Source organism: Psittacula echo (assembly GCF_963264785.1).
Source record: "Psittacula echo genome assembly, chromosome: 28".
Lineage (NCBI taxonomy): Eukaryota > Metazoa > Chordata > Aves > Psittaciformes > Psittacidae > Psittacula > Psittacula echo.
In genome coordinates this window covers 2,287,883-2,302,259 of record NC_137763.1, presented here as the reverse complement: position 1 = coordinate 2,302,259, position 14,377 = coordinate 2,287,883, and the positions used below count along the sequence as shown (strand labels likewise).

At 68.2% G+C, this 14,377-nt stretch overlaps 1 protein-coding gene across 6 annotated transcripts; it reads left to right on the top strand.

The window, feature by feature from the left end:
- The first annotated feature begins 533 nt into the window (after positions 1–533).
- EHBP1L1 (EH domain binding protein 1 like 1) lies at positions 534–13,723 on the top strand. Of its 6 annotated transcripts, XM_080635830.1 has the most exons (18): positions 534–639; positions 2,135–2,192; positions 2,459–2,554; positions 2,650–2,703; positions 3,453–3,643; positions 4,417–4,550; positions 5,009–5,086; positions 5,163–5,269; positions 6,487–6,635; positions 7,952–8,000; positions 8,097–9,539; positions 9,667–9,721; positions 9,842–9,867; positions 10,403–10,523; positions 11,827–11,926; positions 12,028–12,101; positions 13,346–13,460; positions 13,556–13,723. In XM_080635830.1, exons 1-18 carry the CDS (start codon positions 536–538, stop codon positions 13,641–13,643), a joined length of 3,042 nt encoding a protein of 1,013 aa, XP_080491956.1. In that variant the 5' UTR covers positions 534–535; the 3' UTR covers positions 13,644–13,723. The 6 variants fall into 6 exon arrangements, with proteins under 6 accessions (XP_080491956.1, XP_080491954.1, XP_080491958.1 ...); XM_080635828.1 differs by lacking the exon at positions 534–639 and having other exon boundaries at positions 1,844–2,192; XM_080635832.1 differs by lacking the exons at positions 534–639; positions 7,952–8,000 and having other exon boundaries at positions 1,844–2,192; positions 6,588–6,635.
- Positions 13,724–14,377: the final 654 nt, after the last annotated feature.

Sequence of the window (14,377 nt, the reverse complement as noted above, 5' to 3'; positions counted from 1 at the left end):
TGGGGCTGAATGGATGGCCCAGAGGCGGCTCTATAGGCCTGGAAGGGGAATATATGGCCCAGGGGTGCGCGATGTGGAAAGCAATTGCACATACGGCTTGGGGCGGGCGAATGTGTAGCCTAAAGCGGAGAGTTTATGGTCCTCGGAGGCACATATATGACCGGGGGGGGAATAGATGATGGGGGGGCTGTGGCTATATGGGGGGGGGCATGGGCAAAGCACTTGCACACAGGGCCCGATGGGGGCTGTATGGCCCAATGGAGCTGTATGGCCCAAGGGGGGGCGGGTCTATGGCCCGTTGGGGGGGGGGGGGGGGGGGGGGGAAGCTCCTCCCGGCCTGCTCCGGCTCCAGTTTCCTGCCCGGGCGGGGCCGGGCCTCGCCCAGCGCGGGGGGGGGTTGGGGGGTGCCGGTCCCGTTCCGTCGGTCCCGGAGCCGGGTTTAGGGGGGGCGGGAGGTTGAGGAGGGGGGGGGGGGAGGTGTCGGCAGCGGGACCCGAACCCGCGGCGCTGCGGGGGGGGGGGGGGGGGGGGGGCCATGGGGTCGGTGTGGAAGCGGCTGCAGCGCGCGGGGAAGCGCGCGGCCAAAGTGCGGTTCGTGGCGACCTTCGAGGAGCTGCTGGTGGAGGGGGGCAGGAGCTGGTGAGACCGGACCCCCCCCGCGCCCCCCCGGAACCCAAAACCCCCCCCCCTTAACCCCAACCCCCCCCCCGGGACCCCCCAAATCTTGCGGGACCTTCCAGCCCCCCCCCCCCCCGGGACCCCCCCCAAACCCTCGGGGTGTTCCAGGGACCCCCCCCTCCCGGATCCCCTCCCCATGGGGGTTTTCCTCATTGGAGGGGGGGTGACACGGGGGCTCCGCCCCCCCCCCCCCCCCGCCGGTCGCGCTCCCGCTTTCGTTTTGAGTTAAAAATGTCCATAAATGGGGCCGGGAAACGGCGGCTCCGGGACTAAAAATAGAGCCCGGCCCCCCCTTCCCCCCCCCCCCCCCGCCGGGGGTATCCGGTTTCCCCCCCCCCCCCGAGCACCCGCACCTGCCCTGGGGGGGGGGGGAGTCTCGTGCCCCAGGGGGTCCCCCCCCCGTGAGGCGCGGCCCCGGAGCAACGTGGGGTGACTGATGGGGGGCAGGGCAGTGGGGCGGGGGGGCGGCTACAGGGGGGTCGTGGGGTCTCTGTAGGGCACTGGGGCTGGTATAGGGGCTGGAGCAGGGTCCAGTATAGGGGCAGCTATAGGGCTGAAAGGGGTCCGTATAGGGGCAGCTATGGGGCTGCAAAGGGGGACAGTATGGGGGTGCAGTGTAATGGTGCCATGGGCTCTGTATAGGGGCAGCTATAGGGCTGCAAAGGGGTCTGTATAGGGGCAGCTATAGGGCTGCAAAGGGGTCCGTATAGGGGCAGCTATGGGGCTGCAAAGGGGTCTGTATAGGGGCAGCTATAGAGGTGCAAAGGGGTCCGTATAGGGGCTGCTATAGGGGTGCAAAGGGGTCCGTATAGGGGCAGCTATAGGGCTGCAAAGGGGTCCGTATAGGGGGAGCTATAGGGCTGCAAAGGGGTCAATACAGGGGTGCAGCGGAACAGCTATAGGGCTGCAAAGGGGTCCGTAGAGGGGCAGCTATAGGGCTGCAAAGGGGTCAATACAGGGGTGCAGCGGAGCAGCTATAGGGCTGCAAAGGGGTCTGTATAGGGGCAGCTATAGGGCTGCAAAGGGGTCTGTATAGGGGTTGCTATAGGGCTGCAAAGGGGTCTGTATAGGGGCTGCTATAGGGCTGCAAAGGGGTCTGTATAGGGGCTGCTATAGGGCTGCAAAGGGGTCTGTATAGGGGCTGCTATAGGGGTGCAAAGGGGTCTGTATAGGGGCTGCTATAGGGGTGCAAAGGGGTCCGTATAGGGGCAGCTATGGGGCTGCAAAGGGGTCAATACAGGGGTGCAGCGGAGCAGCTATAGGGGTGCAAAGGGGTCCGTATAGGGGCTGCTACAGGGGCTGCCGGGGCCGTTATGGAGCCGTTGCCGTTATCTATGGGGCGGCCCCACATCCCCACCCCGCACCCATGGGGCAGGAGGAGCCGCCCCACACCCTGCGGGGGGCCCCATAGGACAAGGGGGGTCCCCCCATCCCTGACCCCCCCGGCCCCCCCCAGGCAGCCCGACAAGCTCACGGTGGTCTGGACCAGGCGCAACCGCAGGGTCTGCTCCAAGGTGGGCTAGGGGGGGCCGGGGGGGGCCCGGCGGGTTGAGGTTTCCATAAGGATCCATGGGGCTGGGTGATCTGTGGGGCCGGGGGGACGGGGTGTGACTGGGGGGGTCCATAGGGTTGGGGGGGGTCATGTGAGGGGGGGTCCACGGGGCGGGGGGGAATTTGTGGGGGTCTCAGGGTGGGGGTTCTTGGGGGGCCTATGGGGGTCTGGGGGGGGGGGCATAGAGGGGTTCAGGGGGGTCTCTGGGGGGGCTGACGGCAGGTGCAGCCCCACAGCTGGCAGCCGGGCATCGAGAACCCGTACCGGGGCATGGTGGTCTGGGTGGTCCCCGAGAGCATCGAGGTGGTCGTTACCCTCTACCGGGTGCGTGTCCCCGTCCCCCGTCCCCCCGTGCCCCCTCCCCTGGGGTCCCCACTCGTGCCCCCCCCCCTCACCGCGTGCTCATGGGACCCCCCCAGGACCCCCACGCCACCACCTATGATGACAAAGAGTGGAGCTTCCTCATTGAGAACGTGAGTGGGGGGAGCCCAGGCTGGGTCCCCATGGGGGGACTTGGGTCGGTGTTGGGGTCCCTTGGGGGAGGGGGGTCCTTTTGGGGCTCCCCTGGGGGATGTGGGGGGGTCCCGTAATAGACAGGGGACCCTTGAGAGGGCTGGGGCCCTGCTGGTCCCTGTGGGAGATGGGGATCCTCTGTTGGGGTCCCCATGGGTGATGGGGGTCCCCTATTAGGGATCCTCTGGGGTACATGGGGGTCCCATGGGAGATGGGGTCTTGATGGGGGTCCCCTGTTGGGGTCCGTGGGTGATGGGGTCCTATTGGGGGTGCCCCGTTGGGGGTCCCCTGTTGGGGTCCGTGGGTGATGGGGTCCCATTGGGGGTGCCCCATTGGGGGTCCCCTGTTGGGGTCCGTGGGTGATGGGGTCCCATTGGGGGTGCCCCATTGGGGGTCCCCTGTTGGGGTCCGTGGGTGATGGGGTCCTATTGGGGGTGCCCCGTTGGGGGTCCCCTGTTGGGGTCCGTGGGTGATGGGGTCCCATTGGGGGTGCCCCATTGGGGGTCCCCTGTTGGGGTCCCCTGGGTGATGGGGTCCTATTGGGGTGCCCCATTGAGGGTCCCCTGTTGGGGACCGTGGGTGATGGGGTCCCATTAGGGGTGCCCCGTTGGGGGTCCCCTGTTGGGGTCCGTGGGTGATGGGGTCCTATTGGGGGTGCCCCGTTGGGGGTCCCCTGTTGGGGTCCCCGCTGACTCCCCCCCGCCCGCAGGAGTCCCGAGGCCGCCGCTCGGTGGTGGCGGGGGCGCCGCTGGACCTGGGCCGCCTGGGGGGGGCCGCGGCCGCGGCGGGGGGGGGGCCCCTGTCCCTGTCCCTGTCCCTGCGGCCCCGCTCCCGCAGGGTGGTGGCTGCGAACCTGCGCCTGCGCCTGAGCGCCAGCGTCCTGCACGAGGGGCACCCGACGTGAGCGGCGCGGGGGGGGCACCGGGGGCCTGGGGACATGGAGGGGTTGGGAACGTGGGGGCCACGATGCGGGGGGGGGGGGCGTTGGGGGCGTTATGAGGGTGCTTGGAACCTTGGGGGCGTGGAAATGGGTGCTGGGGACCTAGGGGGGTGTTGAGGACATGGGCAGGGGGTGGGTGGTATCCGGGGGATCTTTGGGATGTGGGGACATGGGGGACCCAATGGGGACATGGGGGGGCGATGTTGGGGCGGGTGCCGTGATGGGGACATTGGGGTCAAAGGGAGGGCGTTGGGGTGGGGACATGGGGAACCCATTGGGGACACTGGGGTTAAGGGGGAGAGGTCGGCTGTGGATCCAGGGACCCGTTGGTGCCACAGAGGGTGGAACCGGGGTGTGTGTCACGCGTGTGCCGTGCATGTCACATGTGTGCCATGTGTGTCACGTGTTCCATGTGAGTGCCGTGCATGTCACGTGTGTGCCATGTGTGTCACGTGTGTGCCATGCCTGTCACGTGTGTGCCATGCATGTCATGTGTGTGCCGTGTGTCACGCATGTGCCATGCATGTCACATATGTGTTCCATATGTGTACCACGTGTGTCACGTGTTCCATGCGTGTGCCACGCGTGTCACATGTGTGTTCCATGTGTGTGCCATGCGTGTCATGTGTGCAATGTGTGTCACATGTGCCATGCGTGTCACATGTGTGCCATGTGTTCCATGCGTGTACTATGTGTGTCACGTGAGTGCCATGCGTGTGCCATGCGTGTGCAGGGAGGAGGACATGCAGAGCGTTGCGAGCCTGCTGAGCCGCCCGGGGGACGTGGCCGACCTGGGGGACTTCGAGAGCGACCCCGAGGAGGAGGAGGAGCCGCGAGGGGGGCCCCCCCCTGCCCCCACCCCCCGAGGTGGCCCCCATCACCCCCCCATCAACCCCCCATCACCCCCCCATCACCCCCCCATCACCTCCCATCACCCCCCATCACCCCCCATCAACCCCCAATCACCCCCCATCACCCCCCCATCACCCCCAATCACCCCCCATCACCCCCCCATCACCCCCCATCACCCCCCCATCACCCCCCCATCACCCCCCCATCACCTCCCATCACCCCCCCATCACCTCCCATCTCCCCCCATCACCCCCCCATCACCCCCCCATCACCTCCCATCACCCCCCCATCACCTCCCATCTCCCCCCATCACCCCCCCATCACCCCCCATCACCCCCCCATTACCCCCCATCACCCCCATCTCCCCCCATCACCCCCCATCACCCCCCCATCACCCCCCATCACCCCCCATCACCCCCCCATCACCCCCCATCGCCATGGGGGTGCCCTGACACCCCCCCCCCGTACCCCAGAGTCCCCCCCGGAGCTGCAGGCGCTGCCTGAGGAGGAGGAGGTGGAGGAAGAGCCCAAGGGGCCCCCCCCGGGCACAGGTGGGTTTTGGGGGGCTGGGGGGGGGATCAGGACTCTCAGCCCCCCCCAAGTGTCCCTGACCTGTGTCTCCCGCAGGCCCCCCCATAAAGGAGGGTGATTGTGGGGACCCCCCCCCACTGGGGGTACAAAGGGACCCCCCTGGCCCTGGGGGTGAACAACCCCCACCCCAAAAGATGGACGAGGTAAGTGGGGCTGGGGGGGCTCAGGGACCCCCATGGGGGGGGGAAAGGGGGCCAGGGGTCACCTTGGGGGCTTGGGGACCCTCTAGGGGGGGGGCTTGGGGTCCTCTATGGACTGGAGCAGGGGGTTCAGGGACCAAGTGAATGGGGGGGGGATCCCGTATGGTCTGGGGGGGTCATCACTGCTGGGGGTGCTTGGGGACCCATAGGGGCTGGGGGCACCCCGCGCACCCATCCTTGATGGGGGGGGAACCCATAGGGGCTGGGGGCACCCCGCGCACCCATCCTTGATAGGGGGGGATCCCATAGGGGCTGGGGGCACCCCGCGCACCCATCCTTGATAGGGGGGGATCCCATAGGGGCTGGGGGCACCCCGCGCACCCATCCTTGATAGGGGGGGATCCCATAGGGGCTGGGGGCACCCCGCGCACCCATCCTTGATGGGGGGGGAACCCATAGGGGCTGGGGGCACCCCGCGCACCCATCCTTGATAGGGGGGGATCCCATAGGGGCTGGGGGCACCCCGCGCACCCATCCTTGATGGGGGGGTTCCCATAGGGGCTGGGGGCACCCCGCGCACCCATCCTTGATGGGGGGGGTCCCATAGGGGCTGGGGGCACCCCGCGCACCCATCCTTGATAGGGGGGGATCCCATAGGGGCTGGGGGCACCCCGCGCACCCATCCTTGATAGGGGGGGATCCCATAGGGGCTGGGGGCACCCCGCGCACCCATCCTTGATAGTGGGTCCCATAGGGGCTGGGGGCACCCCGCGCACCCATCCTTGATGGGGGGGGTCCCATAGGGGCTGGGGGCACCCCGCGCACCCATCCTTGATAGGGGGGGATCCCATAGGGGCTGGGGGCACCCCGCGCACCCATCCTTGATAGGGGGGGATCCCATAGGGGCTGGGGGCACCCCGCGCACCCATCCTTGATAGTGGGTCCCATAGGGGCTGGGGGCACCCCGCGCACCCATCCTTGATAGGGGGGGATCCCATAGGGGCTGGGGGCACCCCGCGCACCCATCCTTGCTGGGGGGGGTCCCATAGGGGCTGGGGGCACCCCGCGCACCCATCCTTGATAGGGGGTCCCATAGGGGCTGGGGGCACCCCGCGCACCCATCCTTGATAGGGGGTCCCATAGGGGCTGGGGGCACCCATCCTTGCTGGGGGGGGTCCCATAGGGGCTCGGCGGGGCTGCGGGTGCTGACGCGCTGCCAGCCCCCCCCCGGGGGCAGCGGGGCGCTGCTGGGCTGGTGCCAGGCGGCCACGGCCGGGTACCGCGGGGTCCGCGTCACCAACTTCAGCACCTCCTGGCGCAGCGGCCTCGCCTTCTGCGCGCTCCTGCACCGGCACCGGCCCGAGCTGCTGTGAGCCCGCGGGCACCGGGATGGGGATGGGGGGGACACGGGGATGGGGCATCCTTGGGGCATTGGGGATGTGGGGTAGGGAACTCTGGGACATGGGGGGGACACGGGGATGGGGCATCCTTGGGGCATTGGGGATGTGGGGTAGGGAACCCTGGGACATGGGGGGGACACGGGGATGGGGCATCCTTGGGGCATTGGGGATGTGGGGTAGGGAACCCTGGGGACATGGGGGGGACACGGGGATGGGGCATCCTTGGGGCATTGGGGATGTGGGGTAGGGAACCCTGGGACATGGGGGGGACACGGGGATGGGGCGTCCTTGGGGCATTGGGGATGTGGGGTAGGGAACCCTGGGGACATGGGGGGGACACGGGGATGGGGCATCCTTGGGGCATTGGGGATGTGGGGTAGGGAACTCTGGGACATGGGGGGGACACGGGGATGGGGCATCCTTGGGGCATTGGGGATGTGGGGTAGGGAACTCTGGGACATGGGGGGGACACGGGGATGGGGCGTCCTTGGGGCATTGGGGATGTGGGGTAGGGAACCCTGGGACATGGGGGGGACACGGGGATGGGGCGTCCTTGGGGCATTGGGGATGTGGGGTAGGGAACCCTGGGACATGGGGGGGACACGGGGATGGGGCATCCTTGGGGCATTGGGGATGTGGGGTAGGGAACCCTGGGGACATGGGGGGGACACGGGGATGGGGCATCCTTGGGGCATTGGGGATGTGGGGTAGGGAACCCTGGGGACATGGGGGGGACACGGGGATGGGGCATCCTTGGGGCATTGGGGATGTGGGGTAGGGAACTCTGGGACATGGGGGGGACACGGGGATGGGGCGTCCTTGGGGCAGGGGGATGTGGGGTAGGGAACCCTGGGGACATGGGGGGGACACGGGGATGGGGCGTCCTTGGGGCAGGGGGATGTGGGGTAGGGAACCCTGGGGACATGGGGGGGACACGGGGATGCGGCGTCCTTGGGGCATTGGGGATGTGGGGTAGGGAACCCTGGGACATGGGGGGCATGGGGACACCTTGAAGAGATGGGGGGGACAGTTGGGGATGGGGACAATGGCAGGGGAATGAGGACATGGGATAGGGCTCCCGTGGGACATGGGCATCATCCCGGGAGCACCTGGGGACATGGAGGGGGTCACCCTGGGGATGTGGGATGGGACCGTGGGGACGGGGGGGGGACATGGAGAGGAACCCTGGGGATGTGGAGGGAGATGGGGCTATGGCGGGGGTAACCCTGGGGGACCCCCCCGGGACCCCCGAAGGAACCAAGCTCCCCTCATCCTCCCCCTGCAGTGACTACGAGGCTCTGGACCCCCTCGACATCCGGGGCAACAACAAACTGGTGCGGGGGGGGGGGGGGTGCTGGGGTGCAGGGGGGGGGTTCCCCGGTACCGGGGTCCCCTGCAGCCCCCATTGTTTGTGTGTGTCCCCCCCCCAGGCCTTCGACGCCTTCTCTGCCCTGGGGGTGCCGCGGCTGCTGGACCCCGCGGACCTGGTGCTGCCGCCGGTGCCCGACCGCCTGGGGGTGATGACGTACCTGAGCCAAGTGCGGGCCCGGCTGCAGGAGCCCCCCCCCGGCACCGCGCACGGCGGGCGCCCCTTGCACCCCCACATCGGCGCCTTTGAGGGGGGGCCCCCATGGGCACCCCCGGACCCACAGCCTGGTGCCATTAAGGGGGAGCCCCCATTGACACCCCCGGACCCACAGCCTGGTGCCATTAAGGGGGAGCCCCCATTGACACCCCCGGACCCACAGCCTGGTGCCGTTAAGGGGGAGCCCCCATTGACACCCCCGGACCCACAGCCTGGTGCCGTTAAGGGGGAGCCCCCATTGACACCCCCGGACCCACAGCCTGGTGCCGTTAAGGGGGAGCCCCCATTGACACCCCCGGACCCACAGCCTGGTGCCGTTAAGGGGGAGCCCCCATTGACACCCCCGGACCCACAGCCTGGTGCCATTAAGGGGGAGCCCCCATTGACACCCCCGGACCCACAGCCTGGTGCCATTAAGGGGGAGCCCCCATTGACACCCCCGGACCCACAGCCTGGTGCCATTAAGGGGGAGCCCCCATTGACACCCCCGGACCCACAGCCTGGTGCCGTTAAGGGGGAGCCCCCATTGACACCCCCGGACCCACAGCCTGGTGCCGTTAAGGGGGAGCCCCCATTGACACCCCCGGACCCACAGCCTGGTGCCGTTAAGGGGGAGCCCCCATTGACACCCCCGGACCCACAGCCTGGTGCCGTTAAGGGGGAGCCCCCATTGACACCCCCGGACCCACAGCCTGGTGCCATTAAGGGGGAGCCCCCATTGACACCCCCGGACCCACAGCCTGACACTGGCCAGGGGGAACCGTCTCCTGTACCCCCAGACCCACAGCTCAGCACCACTGAGGGGGCCCCCCCATCAGACCCCCAGCTTGGCTTCATTGAGGGGGGGCCTCCATTGGACTCCCAGCTTGGCACTGGACAAGGGGGGCGCCCCGCAGCCCCCCAGCTTCGTCCTGTTGAAAGGGGTGCCCCAGGGCCCCCCCCCGATACCCAACTCAGCATCACCGAGGAGGGGTCCCCCTCAGGTGGCTCCATTGAGGGGGGACCCTCACGGACCCCCCCAGTCCCCGCGCTTGGCCCCGGCCATGGGGCCCCCCCCCCGGACCCTGCAGTGTCAAAGGGGGCTGGTTCTGGGCCCCCCCCGGGGGTGCTGGTGCCCCCCCCGAGGCTGCACCGCCCCGGGGGTGGAGGGAGCCGCCCCCCCCCCGGAGGCCCCCCCGGCCCCGCGCCCCCCCCCCGCACCAAAAGCTTCTCCCATCTGCGCGACGCCGACCTGGTGCGGAGGCGGCGCCTGGAGCGGCGCGGGGACCCCCCCCGGACCCCCCCCCGGGTGAGAGACCCCCCCTCGGGACCCTCCGGGGGGGGGGGGCTGTTATTATAGGGTCCACCCTAATGCCCCCCCCCAGTTACTGCGCTCCCCAATGGGCCGGCCCCTGACCCCCCCTCTCTCTCCCCAGGGTGATGGGGACACCGGGACCCCCCCCGCGGCCCCCCCAGCCCGGCCCCAACCTGGTGAGTGGGGGGGACACGGGGGGGGGTCATGGGCATGGCCGGGGGATCACTGCCTCGTGTCCTCCCCTCCCCCGCCCTGATCCCCCCCTTTTGTGTGTCACCCCCCGACCCCCCCCACAGAGACCCCAGCAGAAGAGGAGACACCGGTAAAGGGGGGACAGGGAGGGGACAAGGGGGGGACATGGGGTGGGATGGGGCGGGGGGACACCGGGTCCGTGTCCGGGGGGGGGCAGCGGGGGCCCATGGGGACAATGGGGACACCGGGTCCGTGTCTATCGGGGGGCGGGCAGCGGGGGGCCATGGGGACAATGGGGACACCGGGTCCGTGTCCGGGGGGGGGGGCAGCGGGGGGCCATGGGGAAAATGGGGACACCGGGTCCGTGTCCAGCGGGGGGGTGGCAGCGGGGGGCCATGGGGACAATGGGGACACCGGGTCCGTGTCCATCGGGGGGGTGGCAGCGGGGGGCCATGGGGACAATGGGGACACCGGGTCCGTGTCCATCGGGGGGGTGGCAGCGGGGGGCCATGGGGACAATGGGGACACCGGGTCCGTGTCCATCGGGGGGGTGGCAGCGGGGTCCCATGGGGACAATGGGGACACCGGGTCCGTGTCCGGGGGGGGGGGCAGCGGGGGGCCATGGGGACAATGGGGACACCGGGTCCGTGTCCCGCCGGTGGCAGCGGCTGCGCGACACGAGCCAGTTCGTGGTGGCCGAGCTGGAGGCGCTGGAGCGGGAGCAGGAGCGGGTGGACGCGGTCGCCGTCAGCCTGGAGCGGGAGCTGCGCGGCCTCATGCAGTCGGGTACGGGGACACCGGGACCGCACCGGGGACACGGGGGTGCCGCAGGGACTCGAGTGGGGACATGAACGGGAAGCGGGGGGGGAACGGAGCTGGCCCCTGGCAAGGGACATGGAGGGGACACGGGGATGCACGCACCGGTGGGGCTGCGCTGTGTGCGTTCCCGTGTCCCCCTCCTGTCCCTGTCCCCCCGTGTCCCCTGTGTCCCAATGTCCCCTTGTCCCCCCATCCCCCTGTGTACGTCCCATGTCCCTATAGCCCCCATGTCCCCAGTTCCCCCCATATCCCCCCATGTCCCGCATGTCCCCATATTCCCCATGTCCCCATGTGCCCTCATGTCTTCCATGTCCCCATGTCCCCATATTCCCGTGTCCCCCGTATCCCCCTGTGTCCTCCATGTCCCTCCATGTCCACTATATCCCCCACGTCCCCCCATGTTCCCCATGTCCCCGTGTTCATTCGTGTCCCCCCGCGTCCCCCATATCCCCTTGTGTCCTCCATGTCCCTCCGTGTCCCCTATGTCCCCCACGTCCCCCCATATTCCCCATGTCCCCATGTGTCCTCATGTCTTCCATGTCCCCATATCCCCGTATCCCCCTGTGTCCCCCATGTTCCCCATGTCCCCCCATGTCCCCACGTCCCCCATGTCCCCCCATGTCCCCCATGTCCCCCCATGTCCCCACGTCCCCCCATGTCCCCCATGTCCCCCCATGTCCCCCCATGTCCCCCATGTTCCCCATGTCCCCCCATGTCCCCACGTCCCCCCATGTCCCCCATGTCCCCCCATGTCCCCCCATGTCCCCCATGTTCCCCATGTCCCCCATGTCCCCACGTCCCCCCATGTCCCCCATGTCCCCCATGTCCCCCCATGTCCCCACGTCCCCCCATGTCCCCCATGTCCCCCCATGTCCCCCCATGTCCCCCATGTTCCCCATGTCCCCCCATGTCCCCACGTCCCCCCATGTCCCCCCATGTCCCCACGTCCCCGTGTTCATTCGTGTCCCCCCGCGTCCCCCATATCCCCTTGTGTCCTCCATGTCCCCTCGTGTCCCCCCATGTCCCCCATGTCCCCCATGTCCCCCCATGTCCCCCATGTCCCCGTGTTCATTCGTGTCCCCCCGAGTCCCCATATCCCCTTGTGTCCTCCATGTCCCCCATGTCCCCCATGTCCCCCCATATTCCCCATGTCCCCATGTGTCCTCATGTCTTCCATGTCCCCATATTCCCGTATCCCCCTGTGTCCCCCATGTCCCCGTGTTCATTCGTGTCCCCCCGCGTCCCCCTCATCCCCCGCTGGTGCCGCCAGGCGCGGACCCCTCTCGGGAGGAGGAGCTCATCCAGGAGTGGTTCTCGCTGGTGAACCACAAGAACGCGCTGCTGCGGCGCCAGGACCAGCTCCAGCTGCTGTGAGCGGGCCGGGGGGGGGGGCCCTGGCGGGGGGGGGGGGGGGGGGGGCACTGCCCCGGTGACACCCCCGTGTGAGCCTGGGCCCCCCCCCAACCGCCAGGGCGGAGGAGCAGGACCTGGAGCGTCAGTTCGAGCTGCTGAGCCGGGAGCTGCGGGCCATGCTGGCCACGGAGGGTGCGGATGTGGGGGGGGGCACGGGGGGCTATGGGGGATATGGAGACAAGGGAGGCACGTGGGGACGTGGGTATGAGGGGACACGGGGGGAAATGGGGGAACAAGGGGGAGTATGGGGAGATACGGGGGTACGGGGGACACGGGGGGGGACATGGGGACACAGAACCCCTGGGCTGAGGACACACCAGGGGTGGGAACCCCCTGGCTCGGGGACAACTGGGTTTGCCTCCCCCCCCCAAGCATTAGGAGACGCTTTAGGGACAGGCTGGCTTTGGGGTCCCCAAGGGGGGGTACCCCGCGGCCTTTGGGGACACCCAGCCCTGGGGCAGCCTGGCTTTGGACCCCCCACTGCTTTGCCCCCCCCGAGCTTTGCCCCCCCTATTGCTTTGCCCCCCCCCGAGCTTTGCCCCCCCCCATTGCTTTGCCCCCCCCCCCGGGCTTTGGGGCCCCCCCATTGCTTTGCCCCCCATTGCTTTGCACCCCCCCGGGCTTTGGGGCCCCCCCATTGCTTTGCCCTCCCATTGCTTTGCCCCCCCCATTACTTTTCCCCCCCATTGCTTTGCCCCCCCATTACTTTGCCCCCCATTACTTTTCCCTCCCATTACTTTGCCCCCCCATTGCTTTGCCCCCCCCATTGCTTTGCCCCCCTATTGCTTTGCTCCCCCATTGCTTTGCCCCCCCATTACTTTGCCCCCCATTGCTTTGCCCCCCCCATTGCTTTGCACTCCCCCATTGCTTTGCCCCCCCAATTGCTTTGCCCCCCCCATTACTTTGCCCCCCCATTACTTTGCCCCCCATTGCTTTGCCCCCCCATTGATTCTGCCCCCCCATTGCTTTGTCCCCCCCCATTGCTTTGCCCCCCCATTGATTCTGCCCCCCCCATTGCTTTGTCCCCCCCCATTGCTTTGCCCCCCCCATTGATTCTGCCCCCCCATTGCTTTGTCCCCCCCCATTGCTTTGCCCTCCCCATTGATTCTGCCCCCCCATTGCTTTGTCCCCCCCCATTGCTTTGCCCCCCCCATTGATTCTGCCCCCCCATTGCTTTGTCCCCCCCCATTGCTTTGCCCCCCCATTGATTCTGCCCCCCCATTGCTTTGCCCCCCCCATTGATTCTGCCCCCCCATTGCTTTGCCCCCCCCATTGATTCTGCCCCCCCATTGCTTTGCCCCCCCCATTGATTCTGCCCCCCCATTGCTTTGTCCCCCCCCATTGCTTTGCCCCCCCCATTGATTCTGCCTCCCCAGACCGGCTGAAGCCGCCGGCGCAGCGGCAGCGGGAGCAGTTGCTGCTGGAGGAGCTGGTGGCCCTGGTGAACCGGCGCGATCAGCTCGTGCGGGACCTGGACTGGCGCGAGCGGACGTGAGCGCGGACCGGGGGGGGTCCCGGGGGATGGGGGGGGGGTCCCGGTGGGTCCGACCCCCCCCCCCCCCGACCCCGTCCCTCTGTCCCCATAGGGCGCAGGAGGAGGATGCTCGCCTGGAGCGAGGCCTGGACCAGCGGCGCCGCAGCTTTGCCCGCAGGGACGCGTGCAGCATCGCATGAGAGGGACCCCCCCCCCGGGTGACCCCCCCCCCGCGCCCCCCCTGACACCCGGCTGCAATAAACGAGATTTGATGTGTGGACATGGAGGGGGGCCATGGGGTAAGGGATGGGGCTATAGGGGGTGGGGGCTATAGGGGACTACTAAGGGATGGAGTCTATAGCATGGCTATAGTTGATGGGAGGCTATAGGAGGTGGGGTCTATAGGGGAAATCTAAGGGATGGGGCTATAGGGGGTGGGGAGCTATAGTGGATGGGGTTATAGGGGATGGGCTACGGGGGATGTGGGCTATAAGGGATGGGGGCTGTAGGGGATGGGACTATAGGGACTGGGGGCTATAGGGGATGGGGCGATATGGGGTGGGGGCTATAACGGATGGGTGGCTATAGGGGATGGGGTTATAGGAGATGGGGGGCTATGGTGGGCTATAGGGGGCTATAGGGGATGGGGCGATATGGGGTGGGGGCTATAAGGGATGGGAGGCTATAGGGGATGGGGTTATAGGAGATGGGGGCTATGGTGGGCTATAGGGGATGGAGCTATATATGGATGGGGGCTATAACGGATAGGTGGCTATAGGAGATGGGGTTATAGGAGATGGGGGCTATGATGGGCTATAGGGGATGGAGCTATATGGGGTGGGGGCCTATAACGGATGGGTGGCTATAGGGGATGGGGTTATAGGAGATGGGGGCTATAGGGGATGGGGTTATAGGAGATGGGCTATAGGGGATG

Excerpts from the sequence above, each read along its gene's own strand:
- EHBP1L1 (XM_080635828.1), top strand. The coding sequence starts at position 1,992 with ATGGAGCCGTTGCCGTTATCTATGGGGCGGCCCCACATCCCCACCCCG. Across the intron at positions 6,636-7,951 it reads CGGCACCGGCCCGAGCTGCT|TGACTACGAGGCTCTGGACC; the intron begins GTGAGCCCGCGG and ends CTCCCCCTGCAG. Across the intron at positions 10,524-11,826 it reads GCGCGGCCTCATGCAGTCGG|GCGCGGACCCCTCTCGGGAG; the intron begins GTACGGGGACAC and ends TGGTGCCGCCAG.